The sequence below is a fragment of the Molothrus aeneus genome, chromosome 15 (assembly GCF_037042795.1).
Source record: "Molothrus aeneus isolate 106 chromosome 15, BPBGC_Maene_1.0, whole genome shotgun sequence".
Lineage (NCBI taxonomy): Eukaryota > Metazoa > Chordata > Aves > Passeriformes > Icteridae > Molothrus > Molothrus aeneus.
The window spans coordinates 16,356,097-16,374,091 of record NC_089660.1 but is presented as its reverse complement, the minus strand read 5'-3'; the positions used below and the strand labels follow the sequence as shown (position 1 = coordinate 16,374,091).

At 56.4% G+C, this 17,995-nt stretch overlaps 4 protein-coding genes across 4 annotated transcripts; all 4 read right to left on the bottom strand.

Moving 5' to 3' along the window:
• Positions 1–102: 102 nt before the first annotated feature.
• On the bottom strand, positions 103–3,824 carry LOC136562948 (protocadherin beta-15-like). Its single transcript, XM_066560049.1, has one exon. It carries the CDS (start codon positions 3,796–3,798, stop codon positions 1,354–1,356), a length of 2,445 nt encoding a protein of 814 aa, XP_066416146.1. The 5' UTR covers positions 3,799–3,824; the 3' UTR covers positions 103–1,353.
• Positions 3,825–4,558: 734 nt separating this feature from the next.
• LOC136562966 (protocadherin beta-4-like) lies at positions 4,559–8,352 on the bottom strand. The gene has a single exon (XM_066560075.1). The coding sequence runs from the start codon at positions 8,241–8,243 to the stop codon at positions 5,799–5,801; it is 2,445 nt and encodes an 814-aa protein (XP_066416172.1). The 5' UTR covers positions 8,244–8,352; the 3' UTR covers positions 4,559–5,798.
• Positions 8,353–8,990: 638 nt separating this feature from the next.
• Positions 8,991–12,997, bottom strand: LOC136562936 (protocadherin beta-15-like). Its single transcript, XM_066560035.1, has one exon. It carries the CDS (start codon positions 12,744–12,746, stop codon positions 10,302–10,304), a length of 2,445 nt encoding a protein of 814 aa, XP_066416132.1. The 5' UTR covers positions 12,747–12,997; the 3' UTR covers positions 8,991–10,301.
• Positions 12,998–13,533: 536 nt separating this feature from the next.
• On the bottom strand, positions 13,534–17,793 carry LOC136563218 (protocadherin beta-4-like). The gene has a single exon (XM_066560457.1). The coding sequence runs from the start codon at positions 17,791–17,793 to the stop codon at positions 14,812–14,814; it is 2,982 nt and encodes a 993-aa protein (XP_066416554.1). The 3' UTR covers positions 13,534–14,811.
• Positions 17,794–17,995: the final 202 nt, after the last annotated feature.

Here is a 17,995-nt window from a genome sequence, read left to right as displayed (position 1 = left end):
CACCCAACATTCCTGCTGACAAGGGGACACAGTGAGAAGGTAAGTTGCACAATTCCAAAAGTCTTGAATGGGCTTTACCAGAAATAACGTGTCTGCAAAGACTTCTGTCTCCACAAAAGGGGGTTCACTTTATTTCAGTCTAACACATTTTTCAGTTTCTCATCCCAGAGATATATTTTACCAATTTACAATGTTAAACTGTATACTGTCAGCACATCACAGCGTGAGGGAGGCTTTCCCATTATTTCATGCATCACAGACATCATTCAAACAAGCAGTTCCTCTAGATGGGGTGGCAGTCCTTCTCTAGATCAGCAGGCTCAGTACAGTGCTCAGTACATTTCAGAGGAGAAAGTGTGCGCATGGGAATGCAAATACTCTGATGCAAATACAGAAAATCATGTGGGAACAGCTTTCTAGTGCCATGAAGAAGCCTTGGGATTCAGGAACAACAATAAAAAGACTAACCTCAATATCTTTTTTTTAATCTCTTCTTGAATCTATCTTACAAAAATTGTGTTTTACTATATATAGATGTTTCCTTCAATGCATTCAATGACAATGAACATGTTTCTACAGCTCTGTACATCAGCAGTCTACCTGCAGAAGTTTGCAGTGTTTGTGCTCCTGTGTTTCGAAGCCAATTCTGAGGTGACAGAACACCCAAGCCCTTCTCGTAAGCCAGAGGAAAATTTCATTGTGCATTTTGCAGCTCTGCTCTGGCTAGATAAGGATGATGAGAGTGCTGTTGTGAAAGGGTCCAAATCACCTCCTTCCCTGCTGAGCTGGCATTGCCTGTTGTAATGGCTGGGTGGGAGAAACCCCCTGCTTCACCAGGCAGTAAGTATGAAGCCTCTGCAGATATTCAATGTCCACACACAGAGCTCAAGTCTCAGAAAGAGGCATTCAGAATGCAGGGAAAAAAGGGCCTAGTTTTCACGTGGCATTGTGACTCAGTAGTCAAAGCTTCCTTGCTTTCCAGAGCTGAGAAAATCCGTTTTGCATTTCAGTGAGGATATGATTAGTTTGGCTAACAGTTGTATTGTCTTGAAGATCAGAATAAAAAGATCCTCTGTCTAGTCAGACAGCAGGGGAAAGTAAATCATAGACTGAGGGCTAAACACATACATAAAGCCTCTCAGAAAAGGTGAAACCTATTACACACTAAGTGAGAGCACCTTGGGTTCTTTTATTTCCTCCATTGCTTTCTGGGGTAGCAGACATTGATTTCAAAGAGAATTTGCAGGAAGCAGGTTAAACCAATACAAAATACAAATTTCTATAGCGGATCCATTGGCACATGCTGCATCTTCCTCCCAAGACCCACGAAGCCTCAGTCTGTGCAGACTCCATCTAGTCAAAGGAAAGAGCGTTGAACTGTCCTGCAGAGAGAGTGCCAGCACTGTCTGGGGCCATGTCCTCGCTGCTGACAGGGCCTGCGGGGAAATCCTGTTCCTCATGGGGGCCCTGGCCAACGGCGCAGTGCTGTGGGGGCAGGCTGGGCAGGATGGGCTTGAGGAATCTGAACTCGCTGTTGCCCGAGCCCGTGGTGAGGCTGATCTCGTAGCAATAGGGGCGGGGCAGGGTCCCTGCAGCAGCGGCTGCATGGGCCAGGCCGCTCTGCAAGGTGTCGGCAGCATAGAGCACCTGGCCAGCCTTCAGCTCCTTCCTCCTGCACAGCCTGCGAGCCACCAGCGCTGCGGTGGAGATGAGGAAGAGGAGGGAGACAAAGACCAAGGCAATGATTAAATAGGTGGTGAGGGAGGCGGCCTGATCCTCGGTGGCCGGGCCGCTGTGCGGGAGGCGCACGTCGGAGAAGTCCTTGAGCAGGAGAGCGCTGAGAGCTGCCGTGGCTGACAGCGGGGGCTTGCCGTTGTCTCTGACCAGCACAAGGAGCTTCTGCTTGACGCTGTCTCTCTCTGTCACCGGCCTCCTGAGACGCACCTCGCCGCTTTGGAGGCCCACGGAAAACAGGCCTGGGTCGGTGGCCCTCAGCAGGTGGTAGGAGAGCCAGGAGTTCTGTCCCGAGTCGGCATCGACGGCCACCACTTTGCTGATGAGGTAGCCCGCCTCAGCCGACACGGGCACCAGCTCACTGGAGGCCGGGCTGCTCTCGGGGGCCGGGTAGAGCACGAGCGGGGCGTTGTCGTTCTCGTCCAGCACCACAAGGCGGACGGTGACGTTGGCTCGGAGGGGAGGAGAGCCCGCGTCAGAGGCACTGACCGTCACCTCGGTCTGCCTCAAGTGCTCGTAGTCCAGGGGCCGCAGCACAAACACGTGTCCCGTCTCAGAGTTCACCGAGATGCAGGAGCACCAGGGCCGCTCTGGCCCTTGCTCTGCTGCCAGGGAATAGGTCACCTTGGCATTGAGCCCCACGTCAGCATCTGCAGCGCTCACGGCCCCAACAAACACCGTGGGGACGTTGTTCTCCCGCACGTACATGGTGTAGGAGGTCTGGTTGAAGACGGGGGCGTTGTCATTGACGTCGGAGATGTCCACGGTGAAGGTCTGCGTGGTGCTGAGAGGAGGCGAGCCCGCATCTGCTGCCGTGACCCTCAGGACGTACTGAGGCGTCTCCTCGCGGTCCAGCGCGCTCACTGTCACCAGCTCATAGTAATTCTTATAGGCCGGCCGCAGGGAGAAGAAGAGCTGATCCTGCAGGGCACAGGAGATCTTCCCGTTGGCACCAGAGTCCCGGTCCCTGACCGTAAACAGGGCAACCACCGTGCCGGGCACTGTGTTCTCGGGGAGGGGACTGCTGAAGGAACTGACCACCAGCTCTGGGGCATTGTCATTCACATCCACCACCTCCACCAACACTTTGCAGATCGCTGAGAGGCCCCCTCCATCTCTGGCCCTCACACTGATCTCATGAGTTTTTGCTGCCTCAAAGTCCAGAGGTTTTGTGAGTTTAATTTCCCCAGTTATGGGATCAATCACAAATGTTGACTCACTCTGTCCCACTGCCTGGCTGAGCTGATAGGAGATGTCCCCATTGACTCCTGCATCTGGATCAGTTGCCAGCACAGTCAGAACCACAGAGCCTTCTGGCATGTTCTCCAGAACCTTCCCATCGTAACGCTCTTCTGTGAATTTGGGAGCATTGTCATTTACATCCAGAATGATAATAGAGATTTCAACGGTCCCACTTCTGGGAGGAGAGCCCCCATCCACAGCAATAACAAGGAAATCCATCTCTGCCTGCTCCTCTCTGTCTAGGGGCTTTTCCAAAACAAGTTCAAGATATTTGTCACCATTAGCCCGACTTCCATATGAGACACTAAAGTACTCGTTCCTGGGAGAGATGTTGTATGCCTGCACTGTGTTGCTTCCAATATCGAGGTCCCGAGCCACCTCCAGCGGGAAAAGTGAACCTGGCTCGCTTGTTTCCAGGATATCAAAAGTAACTCGTTCCTCGGGGAAGACAGGCGAATGGTCATTGATATCCTGGAGAGTGACCTCGACCCGAAAGAACTGCAGGGGGTTGGAGAGCAGCAGCTCGAGGGGGAGCATGCAGGTGTCGGACTGGGCGCACAGCTCCTCCCGGTCGAGCCTCCCCGCCACGACGAGGCGGCCGGAGGCGCGCTCGAAGCGAAAATGCTGCCGGCCGTCCTCCGAGACCAGGCGGGCGCGGCGAGCCGAGAGCTGCGCCGGCGTCAGCCCCGCGTCCTCCGCCAGCTCGCCCACCAGGGAGCCGCTTTCCGCCTCCTCGGCTACGGAGTAGCGGATGGGCTCGGCGCGAGCGAGCGGCAGCCCCAGCAAAGCACACACACAAAGCACTTGCCTTGCGAGCGCCATGGCGCGGCGGCGGCGGCGGCGGCGGCGGCGGCCGGTGTCGGTGTCGGTGTGGGTGTCGCGGCGGGTGTCCCGGGCGATTCCGGGCGGAGAGCGGCGAAGTGCGGGGCGGGCGCCTTCCCTCGCTGTCTGAGATTGCGGCCGGCGGCCCGTAAGGCAGCCGGGGTGTGCCGGCAGCGGGTGACACGGGGCAGCGCTCGCTGCCGCAGCCGCTGCCACCTCCTCCCGGCTGCGCTGGGCTGGTCTAAACTGAGCTGAACTGAGCTGAGCTGAGCTGGGCTGGGCTGGGCTGGGCTGAGCTTGCTCGGGCTGTGGCGCTCCGGGCTCGGCCGCCTCCGCTGCCGCAGCCGCTCGGCGCCGCCTTGGCCGAGGGCACCACCCAGCGGTGCGCGCTGGGACTGCAGCCGCCGCCGCCCGCAGCCCGCGCTGCCGCTCGGCCCGGCCCGCGATCCCGAAGGCAGCGAGAAACCCGGGGCCGGCACCGCAACGCGGCCTTAACCAGGGCAGCCCAAAGACCAGGCTCAACCCAGAAGCACAGAGCCTCATCCCTCAGCAGGAGAAACAGCACAGTGAGAGGGCGAGGCTGACAGCATCGGCCTCCCAATGAACACTCTCGGCTGCATCTCCATGCTCAGGAGCTCTACCCACCCAACATTCCTGCTGACAAGGGGACACAGTGAGAAGGTAAGTTGCACAATTCAAAAAAGTCTTGAAAGGGCTTTACCAGAAATAACGTGTCTCTAAAGACTTCTGTCTCCACAAAAGGGGGTTCACTTTATTTCAGTCTAACACATTTTTCAGTTTCTCATCCCAGAGTTATACCGATTTACAATGTTAAACTGTATAATGTCAGCACATCACAGCGTGAGGGAGGCTTTCCCATTATTTCATGCATCACAGACATCATTCAAACAAGCAGTTCCTCTAGATGGGGTGGCAGTCCTTCTCTAGATCAGCAGGCTCAGTACAGTGCTCATTACATTTCACAGGAGAAAGTGTGCGCATGGGAATGCAAATGCTCTGATGCAAATACAGAAAATCATGTGGGAACAGCTTTCTAGTGCCATGAAGAAGCCTTGGGTTTCAGGAACAACAATTAAAAGACTAAACTCAATATCTTTTTTTTTAATCACTTCTTGAATCTATCTTACAAAAATTGTGTTTTACTGTATATAGATCTTTCCTTCAATGCATTCAATGACAATGAACATGTTTCTACAGCTCTGTACAGCTGCAGTCTACCTGCAGAAGTTTGCAGTGTTTGTGCTCCTGTGTTTCCAAGCCAATTCTGAGGTGACAGAACACCCAAGCCCTTCTGGTAAGCCAGAGGAAAATTTCATTGTGCATTTTGCAGCTCTGCTCTGGCTAGATAAGGATGATGAGAGTGCTGTTGTGAAAGGGTCCAAAGCACCTCCTTCCCTGCTGAGCTGGCATTGCCTGTTGTAATGGCTGGGTGGGAGAAACCGCCTACTTCACCAGGCAGTAACTATGAAGCCACTGCAGATATTCAATGTCCGCACACAGAGCTCAAGTCTCAGAAAGAGGCATCCAGAATGCAGGGAAAAAAGGGCCTAGTTCTCACGTTGCATTGTGATTTAGTAGTAAAAGCTTCCTCGTTTTCCAGAGCCGAGAAAATCTTTTTTGCATTTCAGTGAGGATATGATTAGTTTGGCTAACAGTTGTATTGTCTTGAAGATCAGAATAAAAAGATCCTCTGTCTAGTCAGACAGCAGGGGAAAGCAAATCATAGATTGAGGGCTAAACACATACATAAAGCCTCTCAGAAAAGGTGAAACCTATGACACACTAAGTGAGAGCACCTTGGGTTCTTTAATTTCCTCCATTGCTTTCTGGGGTGGCAGACATGATTTCAAAGAGAATTTGCAGGAAGCAGGTAAAACCAATACAAAATACAAATTTCTATAGCGGATCCATTGGCACATGCTGCAGCCTGGATATCTTCCTCCCAAGAGCCATGAAGCCTCAGTCTGTGCAGACTCCATCTAGTCAAAGGAAAGAGCATTGAACTGTCCTGCAGAGAGAGTGCCAGCACTGTCTGGGGCCATGTCCTCGCTGCTGACAGGGCCAGCGGGGAAATCCTGTTCCTCATGGGGGCCCTGGCCCACGGCACAGTGCTGTGGGGGCAGGCTGGGCAGGATGGGCTTGAGGAATCTGAACTCGCTGTTGCCCGAGCCCGTGGTGAGGCTGATCTCGTAGCAATAGGGGCGGGGCAGGGTCCCTGCAGCAGCGGCTGCATGGGCCAGGCCGCTCTGCAAGGTGTCGGCAGCATAGAGCACCTGGCCAGCCTTCAGCTCCTTCCTCCTGCACAGCCTGCGAGCCACCAGCGCTGCAGTGGAGATGAGGAAGAGGAGGGAGACAAAGACCAAGGCAATGATTAAATAGGTGGTGAGGGAGGCGGCCTGATCCTCGGCGGCCGGGCCGCTGTGCGGGAGGCGCACGTCGGAGAAGTCCTTGAGCAGGAGAGCGCTGAGAGCTGCCGTGGCTGACAGCGGGGGCTTGCCGTTGTCTCTGACCAGCACAAGGAGCTTCTGCTTGACGCTGTCTCTCTCTGTCACCGGCCTCCTGAGACGCACCTCGCCGCTTTGGAGGCCCACGGAAAACAGGCCTGGGTCGGTGGCCCTCAGCAGGTGGTAGGAGAGCCAGGAGTTCTGTCCCGAGTCAGCATCGACGGCCACCACTTTGCTGATGAGGTAGCCCGCCTCAGCCGACACGGGCACCAGCTCACTGGAGGCCGGACTGCTCTCGGGGGCCGGGTAGAGCACGAGCGGGGCGTTGTCGTTCTCGTCCAGCACCACAAGGCGGACGGTGACGTTGGCTCGGAGGGGAGGAGAGCCCGCGTCAGAGGCACTGACCGTCACCTCGGTCTGCCTCAAGTGCTCGTAGTCCAGGGGCCGCAGCACAAACACGTGTCCCGTCTCAGAGTTCACCGAGATGCAGGAGCACCAGGGCTGCTCTGGCCCTTGCTCTGCTGCCAGGGAATAGGTCACCTTGGCATTGAGCCCCACGTCAGCATCTGCAGCGCTCACGGCCCCAACAAACACCGTGGGGACGTTGTTCTCCCGCACATACATGGTGTAGGAGGTCTGGTTGAAGACGGGGGCGTTGTCGTTGACGTCGGAGATGTCCACGGTGAAGGTCTGCGTGGTGCTGAGAGGAGGCGAGCCCGCATCTGCTGCCACGACCCTCAGGACGTACTGAGGCGTCTCCTCGCGGTCCAGCGCGCTCACTGTCACCAGCTCATAGTAATTCTTATAGGCCGGCCGCAGGGAGAAGAAGAGCTGATCCTGCAGGGCACAGGAGATCTTCCCGTTGGCACCAGAGTCCCGGTCCCTGACCGTAAACAGGGCAACCACCGTGCCGGGCACTGTGTTCTCGGGGAGGGGACTGCTGAAGGAACTGACCACCAGCTCTGGGGCATTGTCATTCACATCCACCACCTCCACCAACACTTTGCAGATGGCTGAGAGGCCCCCTCCATCTGTGGCTGTCACACGGAGTTCATGATGCTCTTCTGCCTCGAAGTCCAGTGTTTTTCGGAGTTTAATTTCCCCAGTTATGGGATCAATCACAAATGTAGACTCACTCTGTCCCACTGCTTGGATGAGTTGATAGGAGATGTCCCCATTGACTCCTGCATCTGGATCAGTTGCCAGCACAGTCAACACCACAGAGCCTTCTGGCATGTTCTCCAAAACCTTTCCAATGTACACCTCCTGGGTGAATATAGGCGCATTGTCATTTACATCTAGAATGACGATTTTCACTTCTGTTGACCCACTTCTGGGAGGAGAGCCCCCATCTACAGCAATGAGAAAGAAGTTCATCTCTGCCTCTTCCTCTCTATCTAGTGGCTTTTTCAAGACCAGTTCAATATATTTGTCATCTTCACTTCGACTTCCATATGAGACACTAAAGTACTCGTTCGCGGGAGAGATGCTGTACTCCTGGATGCTATTGCTGCCAATGTCGAGGTCTTGAGCACCTTCCAGCGGGAAACGAGAACCCGGCTCTGTAATTTCAGAGATCCTAAAACTTACTCTCTCGTCTCGGAAAACAGGAGAATGGTCATTGATATCATCCAAGGTCACCTCGACCCGAAAGAACTGCAGGGGGTTGGAGAGCAGCAGCTCGAGGGGGAGCATGCAGGTGTCGGACTGGGCGCACAGCTCCTCCCGGTCGAGCCTCCCCGCCACGACGAGGCGGCCGGAGGCGCGCTCGAAGCGAAAATGCTGCCGGCCGTCCTCGGAGACCAGGCGGGCGCGGCGAGCCGAGAGCTGCGCCGGCGTCAGCCCCGCGTCCTCCGCCAGCTCGCCCACCAGGGAGCCGCTTTCCGCCTCCTCGGCTACGGAGTAGCGGATGGGCTCGGCGCGAGCGAGCGGCAGCCCCAGCAAAGCACACACACAAAGCACTTGCCTTGCGAGCGCCATGGCGCGGCGGCGGCGGCGGCGGCGGCCGGTGTCAGTGTCGGTGTCGCGGCGGGTGTCCCGGGCGATTCCGGGCGGAGAGCGGCGAAGTGCGGGCCGGGCGCCTTCCCTCGCTGTCTGAGATTGCGGCCGGCGGCCCGTAACGCAGCCGGGGTGTGCCGGCAGCGGGGGACACGGGGCAGCGCTCGCTGCCGCAGCCGCTGCCACCTCCTCCCGGCTGCGCTGGTCTAAGCTGAACTGAACTGAGCTGAACGGGGCTGGGCTGGGCTGGGCTGGGCTGGGCCGAGCTTGCTCGGGCTGTGGCGCTCCGGGCTCGGCCGCCTCCGCTGCCGCAGCCGCTTGGCGCCGCCTTGGCCGAGGGCACCACCCAGCGGTGCGCGCTGGGACTGCAGCCGCCGCCGCCCGCAGCCCGCGCTGCCGCTCGGCCCGGCCCGCGATCCCGAAGGCAGCGAGAAACCCGGGGCCGGCACCGCAACGCGGCCTTAACCAGGGCAGCCCAAAGACCAGGCTCAACCCAGAAGCACAGAGCCTCATCCCTCAGCAGGGGAATTAGTGGGAGGGCACAGTGAGAGGGCGAGGCTGACAGCATCGGCCTCCCAATGAACACTCTCGGCTGCATCTCCATGCTCAGGAGCTCTACCCACCCAACATTCCTGCTGACAAGGGGACACAGTGAGAAGGTAAGTTGCACAGTTCCGAACAGTCTTGAATGGACTTTACCAGAAATAACGTGTCTCTAAAGACTTCTGTCTCCACTTAAGCAGTCAGGGTGTGCTCTTTATTTTAGTATCACACATTTTTTCACTTTTTAATCCCACAATTATACCAATTTATAATATTTAACTGTATAACTTCAGCACATCACAGCTTCAGGGGGTCTTTCTGAGTATTTCATGCATCACAGTCATCATATCAAACAACCAGATATTCTAGATGGGGTGGCAGTCTTTCTCTAGAGGAACAGGGTCACTACAGTGCTCAGTACATTTCAGAGGAGAAATGGCAAACATGAGAATGGAAATGCACTGATACAAACAAACATAATCAGGTGGGGACAGTTTTCCATTCCCTTCCAGAAACCTTGGGATTCAGGAACAGCAATGAAAAGACCAAACTCAACATCTTTTTTAAGAGTTCTTCTTGACTCTACGTTCCAATAATTCCCTTGTGGTATTTGTGGAGTTTTCCTTCAATGCAGCCAAAGACAATGAACATGTTCCTACAGCTCTGTTCAGTTACAGTCTACTCTAACACTGTGCTCCTGTATTTCCAAGGGTATCCTGCGGTGACAGAACATCCAAGCCCTTCTTGTAAGCCAAAGGAACATTTTGTTCAGCATTTTGCTGCTCTAGTGTGAGCTAGATAAGGAAGATGGGACTGCTGTATCAAAGTGGTCCAAATCACCTTGTTCCCTGCTCAGCTGGCACTGCCTGTGTTGCAATGGCAGGGTGGAAGCAACTGCCTTCACCAGGCAGCACTACTGAAGCATCTGCTGATATTCAGTGTCTGAATGAACAAGGAAGCTTGTCTTGTCTGTCGTAGTGAGAAAAAGTAACGCACAGATAGCCCACATCTCAGACAGAGACATCCATAGTCCAGGGAAGAAAGAGCCTAGGGTTCACATGACATTGTGACTCAGTACTAGCAAGTTCCTTGCTTTCCTGAAGTACAAGAAAACCTTTTTGCATTTCAGTGAGGATATGACTTGTTTGGCCCACAGTGACATTGTGTAAGGGTCAGAATAAAAAGGTCCTCTGACTTGTCAGACAGCAAGAGAGAGAACAACAGAGCTGTGAGTGCTACCTGCATCCATGAAGCCTGTTAGAAATAGCAGTTAAAGAGCTGAAACAAATGACTAAAAAAAGTGAGTGAACCTTGACCTCTTGTACTTCCATCGATGTATTTGGAGTGGCAGATTGCATTTATTCTGAATAGAACTTTCAGAAAGTTGGTTGATCCACCTGCAAACACAGATGAAAGCTTGAGAAACAATTGACACATGCTGCAGCCTGGATCCCCTCCTTGCAAGATACATGAAGCGTCAGCCTGTGCAGAGCCCAGCTAGTCAAAGGAAAGAGCATTGAACTGTCCTGCAGAGAGAGTGCCAGCACTGTCTGGGGCCATGTCCTCGCTGCTGGCAGGGCCAGCGGGGAAATCCTGTTCCTCATGGGGGCCCTGGCCCACGGCGCAGTGCTGTGGGGGCAGGCTGGGCAGGATGGGCTTGAGGAATCTGAACTCGCTGTTGCCCGAGCCCGTGGTGAGGCTGATCTCGTAGCAATAGGGGCGGGGCAGGGTCCCTGCAGCAGCGGCTGCATGGGCCAGGCCGCTCTGCAAGGTGTCTGCAGCATAGAGCACCTGGCCAGCCTTCAGCTCCTTCCTCCTGCACAGCCTGCGAGCCACCAGCGCTGCGGTGGAGATGAGGAAGAGGAGGGAGACAAAGACCAAGGCAATGATTAAATAGGTGGTGAGGGAGGCGGCCTGATCCTCGGTGGCCGGGCCGCTGTGCGGGAGGCGCACGTCGGAGAAGTCCTTGAGCAGGAGAGCGCTGAGAGCTGCCGTGGCTGACAGCGGGGGCTTGCCGTTGTCTCTGACCAGCACAAGGAGCTTCTGCTTGACGCTGTCTCTCTCTGTCACCGGCCTCCTGAGACGCACCTCGCCGCTTTGGAGGCCCACGGAAAACAGGCCTGGGTCGGTGGCCCTCAGCAGGTGGTAGGAGAGCCAGGAGTTCTGTCCCGAGTCGGCATCGACGGCCACCACTTTGCTGATGAGGTAGCCCGCCTCAGCCGACACGGGCACCAGCTCACTGGAGGCCGGGCTGCTCTCGGGGGCCGGGTAGAGCACGAGCGGGGCGTTGTCGTTCTCGTCCAGCACCACAAGGCGGACGGTGACGTTGGCTCGGAGGGGAGGAGAGCCCGCGTCAGAGGCACTGACCGTCACCTCGGTCTGCCTCAAGTGCTCGTAGTCCAGGGGCCGCAGCACAAACACGTGTCCCGTCTCAGAGTTCACCGAGATGCAGGAGCACCAGGGCCGCTCTGGCCCTTGCTCTGCTGCCAGGGAATAGGTCACCTTGGCATTGAGCCCCACGTCAGCATCTGCAGCGCTCACGGCCCCAACAAACACCGTGGGGACGTTGTTCTCCCGCACGTACATGGTGTAGGAGGTCTGGTTGAAGATGGGGGCGTTGTCGTTGACGTCGGAGATGTCCACGGTGAAGGTCTGCGTGGTGCTGAGAGGAGGCGAGCCCGCATCTGCTGCCGTGACCCTCAGGACGTACTGAGGCGTCTCCTCGCGGTCCAGCGCGCTCACTGTCACCAGCTCATAGTAATTCTTATAGGCCGGCCGCAGGGAGAAGAAGAGCTGATCCTGCAGGGCACAGGAGATCTTCCCGTTGGCACCAGAGTCCCGGTCCCTGACCGTAAACAGGGCAACCACCGTGCCGGGCACTGTGTTCTCGGGGAGGGGACTGCTGAAGGAACTGACCACCAGCTCTGGGGCATTGTCATTCACATCCACCACCTCCACCAACACTTTGCAGATGGCTGAGAGGCCTCCACCATCTCTGGCCTTCACAATCAGCTCATGCATTTGTGCTGCTTCACAGTCCAGAGGTTTTGTTAGTTTAATTTCACCAGTTTTAGGATCAATCACAAATGCTGAATCACTCTGTCCCACTGCCTGGCTGAATTGATAGGAAATATCCCCATTTAGTCCTGCATCTGGATCAGTTGCCAGCACAGTCAGAACCACAGATCCTTCTGGCATGTTCTCTAGAATCTGTCCAGTGTACTCCTCCTTTGTGAAGATGGGAGCATTGTCATTTACATCTAGAATGACAATTTTCACTTGGGTGGTGCCACTCCTTGGAGGAGAGCCTCCATCTACTGCAATGACACTGAAGCCCATCTCTGCCTGCTCCTCTCTGTCAAGTGGCTTTTCCAAGATCAGTTCCAGGTATTTCTTGCCTGTAATCCGACCTCCATAGGAGAGTTTAAAAAAGTCATTCTCTGGAGCAATGCTGTACTCCTGGACTGTGTTGCTGCCAATGTCGCGGTCTCGAGCCACCTCCAGTGGGAAACGAGAGCCTGGCTCGCTCGTTTCCGGGATGTCAAAAGTGACTCGTTCCTCCGGGAAAATTGGCGAGTGGTCATTGATATCCTCCAAGGCTACCTCGACCCGAAAGAACTGCAGGGGGTTGGAGAGCAGCAGCTCGAAGGGGAGCATGCAGGTGTCGGACTGGGCGCACAGCTCCTCCCGGTCGAGCCTCCCCGCCACGACGAGGCGGCCGGAGGCGCGCTCGAAGCGAAAATGCTGCCGGCCGTCCTCCGAGACCAGGCGGGCGCGGCGAGCCGAGAGCTGCGCCGGCGTCAGCCCCGCGTCCTCCGCCAGCTCGCCCACCAGGGAGCCGCTTTCCGCCTCCTCGGCTACGGAGTAGCGGATGGGCTCGGCGCGAGCGAGCGGCAGCCCCAGCAAAGCACACACACAAAGCACTTGCCTTGCGAGCGCCATGGCGCGGCGGCGGCGGCGGCGGCCGGTGTCAGTGTCGGTGTCGCGGCGGGTGTCCCGGGCGATTCCGGGCGGAGAGCGGCGAAGTGCGGGGCGGGCGCCTTCCCTCGCTGTCTGAGATTGCGGCCGGCGGCCCGTAAGGCAGCCGGGGTGTGCCGGCAGCGGGTGACACGGGGCAGCGCTCGCTGCTGCAGCCTCTGCCACCTCCTCCCGGCTGCGCTGGTCTAAGCTGAACTGAGCTGAGCTGAGCTGAGCTGGGCTGGGCTGGGCTGGGCTGGGCTGGGCCGAGCTTGCTCGGGCTGTGGCGCTCCGGGCTCGGCCGCCTCCGCTGCCGCAGCCGCTCGGCGCCGCCTTGGCCGAGGGCACCACCCAGCGGTGCGCGCTGGGACTGCAGCCGCCGCCGCCCGCAGCCCGCGCTGCCGCTCGGCCCGGCCCGCGATCCCGAAGGCAGCGAGAAACCCGGGGCCGGCACCGAAACGCGGCCTTAACCAGGGCAGCCCAAAGACCAGGCTCAACCCACAACGGCCAAGAGCCTTGCCCGACAGGAGAAACCTCACAGAGACAGGGAGTTGGTAAAAGCACATGCATGCCAATGAACACCTTCCTTGCTGCATCTCCACACTCAGGCACTGTTCCAACCAAACATTGCTTCTGTCAAGGACCAAATATTGCTTCAGTCAAGGAAAATAGTGAGAAAAGAGTCGCAGAATTTTGAAAAGCCTTGAAGGATCTTTTCAGGTAAGCCCGTCTAAACAATTTCTATTTTCATAAAAGGAGTTAGGACGTCCTGTTTATTTAAGTCCTACAATTTTTTTTTTATTTGTTCAACTCAGTGGTATACCAGTTTACAACCCTAATCTCTATAACTTTGTCAGAATACAGTGTGAGGGAGTCTTTCTGATTATTTCATGCATCACAGACTTCATTGAAACCAGCAATTATTCTAGATGGGCTGGCAGCCCTTCTCTAGAGGAACAGGCTCAGTACAGTGCTCAGTACATTTCAGTGCTTAGAAGGAGAAAAGGCAGACATGGGAAGGCAAATGCTCTAAGACAAACACAGAAAATCACGTCGGGACAACTTTCTGCTCACATCAAGAAGCCTTGGGACTCAGGAACAACAATGAACAGAGCAAACTCAGCACATTTTCTTAGGTTCTTCTTGACTCTACCTTCCAATAATTGTCTTTTTATATTTGTGGAATTTTCCTTTAATGTATTCAATGACAACAAACATCTTTCTGTTACATGTTACAGCTCTGTTCAGTTACAATCTACCCTACCACTATTTGTGCTCCTGTAATTCCAAGGCAATCCTGAGGTGACAGAACACCCAAGCTCTTCCCATAAACCAAATGAAGACATTTGTGCCTTTTGCTGCTCTACTCTAAGCTAGATAATGAAGATGAGACTGCTGTTTTCACAGGGTCCAAATCACCCACTTTTCTGCTGGGCGGCCATTGCCTGTGCTGCAGTGTCTGGGTGGGACTGACTCCCTGCTTCACCAGGCAACACGACTGAAGCACCTGCAGATATTCAACGTCTGCATGGCCAAACATAATTACAAGAAAGCAAAGCACACATAGCTGACATCTCAGACAGAGACATCCAGAATCCAGGGAAGAAAGGGCCTAGTGCTCACGTGATAATAGTACTCACAACGTCCTTGCTTTCCAGAGCTGGGAAAAAGAGTTTTTCTACTTCAGTGAGGATATGATTTGTTTGAGCAACAGTGATATTGTCTTGAAGATCAGAATAAAATGTTGCTCTGTCTTGTGCACCAGCTAGAGAAAGCAGATCATAGATTGAGTTCTAACCACATATATAAAGCCTGTTAGAAAAGGCAGTAGCAAAGGTGAAACACATTTAAAAAAGAGTGAGAGCACCTTGTCTTCTTAGATTTCCTTCATTGCTTTGTGAAGTGGCAGACATGTATTTTGAAGAGAATTTAGGGAAGTTGGTTAAACCAATTTAAAATACAAATTTCCATGGAGGAACCATTGCCACATGCTGCGGCATGGGCCCTCTCCTCCCATGGCCCACAAAGCCTCAGTCTGTGCAGAGCCCAGCTAGTCAAAGGAAGGAGCATTGAACTGTCCTGCAAAGAGAGTGCCAGCACTGTCTGGGGCCATGTCCTCGCTGCTGACAGGGCCTGCGGGGAAATCCTGTTCCTCATGGGGGCCCTGGCCCACGGCGCAGTGCTGTGGGGGCAGGCTGGGCAGGATGGGCTTGAGGAATCTGAACTCGCTGTTGCCCGAGCCCGTGGTGAGGCTGATCTCGTAGCAATAGGGGCGGGACAGGGTCCCTGCAGCAGCGGCTGCATCGGCCAGGCCGCTCTGCAAGGTGTCGGCAGCATAGAGCACCTGGCCAGCCTTCAGCTCCTTCCTCCTGCACAGCCTGCGAGCCACCAGCGCTGCGGTGGAGATGAGGAAGAGGAGGGAGACAAAGACCAAGGCAATGATTAAATAGGTGGTGAGGGAGGCGGCCTGATCCTCGGTGGCCGGGCCGCTGTGCGGGAGGCGCACGTCGGAGAAGTCCTTGAGCAGGAGAGCGCTGAGAGCTGCCGTGGCTGACAGCGGGGGCTTGCCGTTGTCTCTGACCAGCACAAGGAGCTTCTGCTTGACGCTGTCTCTCTCTGTCACCGGCCTCCTGAGACGCACCTCGCCGCTTTGGAGGCCCACGGAAAACAGGCCTGGGTCGGTGGCCCTCAGCAGGTGGTAGGAGAGCCAGGAGTTCTGTCCCGAGTCGGCATCGACGGCCACCACTTTGCTGATGAGGTAGCCCGCCTCAGCCGACACGGGCACCAGCTCACTGGAGGCCGGGCTGCTCTCGGGGGCCGGGTAGAGCACGAGCGGGGCGTTGTCGTTCTCGTCCAGCACCACAAGGCGGACGGTGACGTTGGCTCGGAGGGGAGGAGAGCCCGCGTCAGAGGCACTGACCGTCACCTCGGTCTGCCTCAAGTGCTCGTAGTCCAGGGGCCGCAGCACAAACACGTGTCCCGTCTCAGAGTTCACCGAGATGCAGGAGCACCAGGGCCGCTCTGGCCCTTGCTCTGCTGCCAGGGAATAGGTCACCTTGGCATTGAGCCCCACGTCAGCATCTGCAGCGCTCACGGCCCCAACAAACACCGTGGGGACGTTGTTCTCCCGCACGTACATGGTGTAGGAGGTCTGGTTGAAGACGGGGGCGTTGTCGTTGACGTCGGAGATGTCCACGGTGAAGGTCTGCGTGGTGCTGAGAGGAGGCGAGCCCGCATCTGCTGCCGTGACCCTCAGGACGTACTGAGGCGTCTCCTCGCGGTCCAGCGCGCTCACTGTCACCAGCTCATAGTAATTCTTATAGGCCGGCCGCAGGGAGAAGAAGAGCTGATCCTGCAGGGCACAGGAGATCTTCCCGTTGGCACCAGAGTCCCGGTCCCTGACCGTAAACAGGGCAACCACCGTGCCGGGCACTGTGTTCTCGGGCAGAGGACTGCTGAAGGAACTGACCACCAGCTCTGGGGCATTGTCATTCACATCCACCACCTCCACCAACACTTTGCAGATGGCTGACAACCCTCCACCATCTGTGGCCTTCACAATCAGCTCATGCATTTGTGCTGCTTCAAAGTCCAGAGGTTTTGTGATTTTAATTTCACCAGTTATGGGATCAATCACGAATGCTGAATCACTCTCTCCCACTGCTTTGCTGAGTTGATAGGAAACATCCCCATTAACTCCTGCATCCTTATCATTCGCCAAAACAGTCAGAACCACAGAGCCCTCTGGTGTGTTCTCTAAAATCTGCCCTATGTACTCCTCCTGTGTGAACATGGGAGCATTGTCATTTACATCTAGAATGAAAATTTTCACTTGGGTGGACCCAGTCTTGGGAGGAGTGCCACCATCCATGGCAATAAGGCTGAAACTCATCTCGGCCTGCTCCTCTCTGTCTAGTGGCTTTTCCAAAACAAGTTCAAGATACTTCTTGCCTGTGATCTGACTTCCATAAGACACTCTAAAATATTTGTTCTCGGGAGAGATTTTGTACTCCTGCACTGTGTTGCTTCCAATATCGAGGTCCTGAGCAGCCTCAATAGGGAAATGAGAACCTGGCTCGCTCGTTTCCAGGATCTTAAAACTGACTCGATCTTCGTGGAAAACAGGTGAATGGTCATTGATATCCTCCAGATCTACCTCCACCCGAAAGAACTGCAGGGGGTTGGAGAGCAGCAGCTCGAAGGGGAGCATGCAGGTGTCGGACTGGGCGCAGAGTTCCTCCCGGTCGAGCCTCCCCGCCACGACGAGGCGGCCGGAGGCGCGCTCGAAGCGAAAATGCTGCCGGCCGTCCTCCGAGACCAGGCGGGCGCGGCGAGCCGAGAGCTGCGCCGGCGTCAGCCCCGCGTCCTCCGCCAGCTCGCCCACCAGGGAGCCGCTTTCCGCCTCCTCGGCTACGGAGTAGCGGATGGGCTCGGCGCGAGCGAGCGGCAGCCCCAGCAAAGCACACACACAAAGCACTTGCCTTGCGAGCGCCATGGCGCGGCGGCGGCGGCGGCGGCGGCCGGTATCGGTGTCGGTGTGGGTGTCGCGGCGGGTGTCCCGGGCGATTCCGGGCGGAGAGCGGCGAAGTGCGGGCCGGGCGCCTTCCCTCGCTGTCTGAGATTGCGGCCGGCGGCCCGTAAGGCAGCCGGGGTGTGCCGGCAGCGGGTGACACGGGGCAGCGCTCGCTGCCGCAGCCGCTGCCACCTCCTCCCGGCTGCGCTGGGCTGGTCTAAGCTGAACTGAGCTGAGCTGAACGGGGCTGGGCTGGGCTGGGCTGGGCCGAGCTTGCTCGGGCTGTGGCGCTCCGGGCTCGGCCGCCTCCGCTGCCGCAGCCGCTCGGCGCCGCCTTGGCCGAGGGCACCACCCAGCGGTGCGCGCTGGGACTGCAGCCGCCGCCGCCCGCAGCCCGCGCTGCCGCTCGGCCCGGCCCGCGATCCCGAAGGCAGCGAGAAACCCGGGGCCGGCACCGCAACGCGGCCTTAACCCGGGCAGCCCAAAGACCAGGCTCAACCCAGAAGCACAGAGCCTCATCCCTCAGCAGGGGAAACAGCACAGTGAGAGGGCGAGGCTCACAGCATCGGCCTCCCAATGAACACTCCCGGCTGCATCTCCATGCTCAGGAGCTCTACCCACCCAACATTCCTGATGACAAGGGGACACAGTGAGAAGGTAAGTTGCACAATTCCGAAAAGTCTTGAAAAGGCTTTACCAGAAATAACGTGTCTACAAAGAC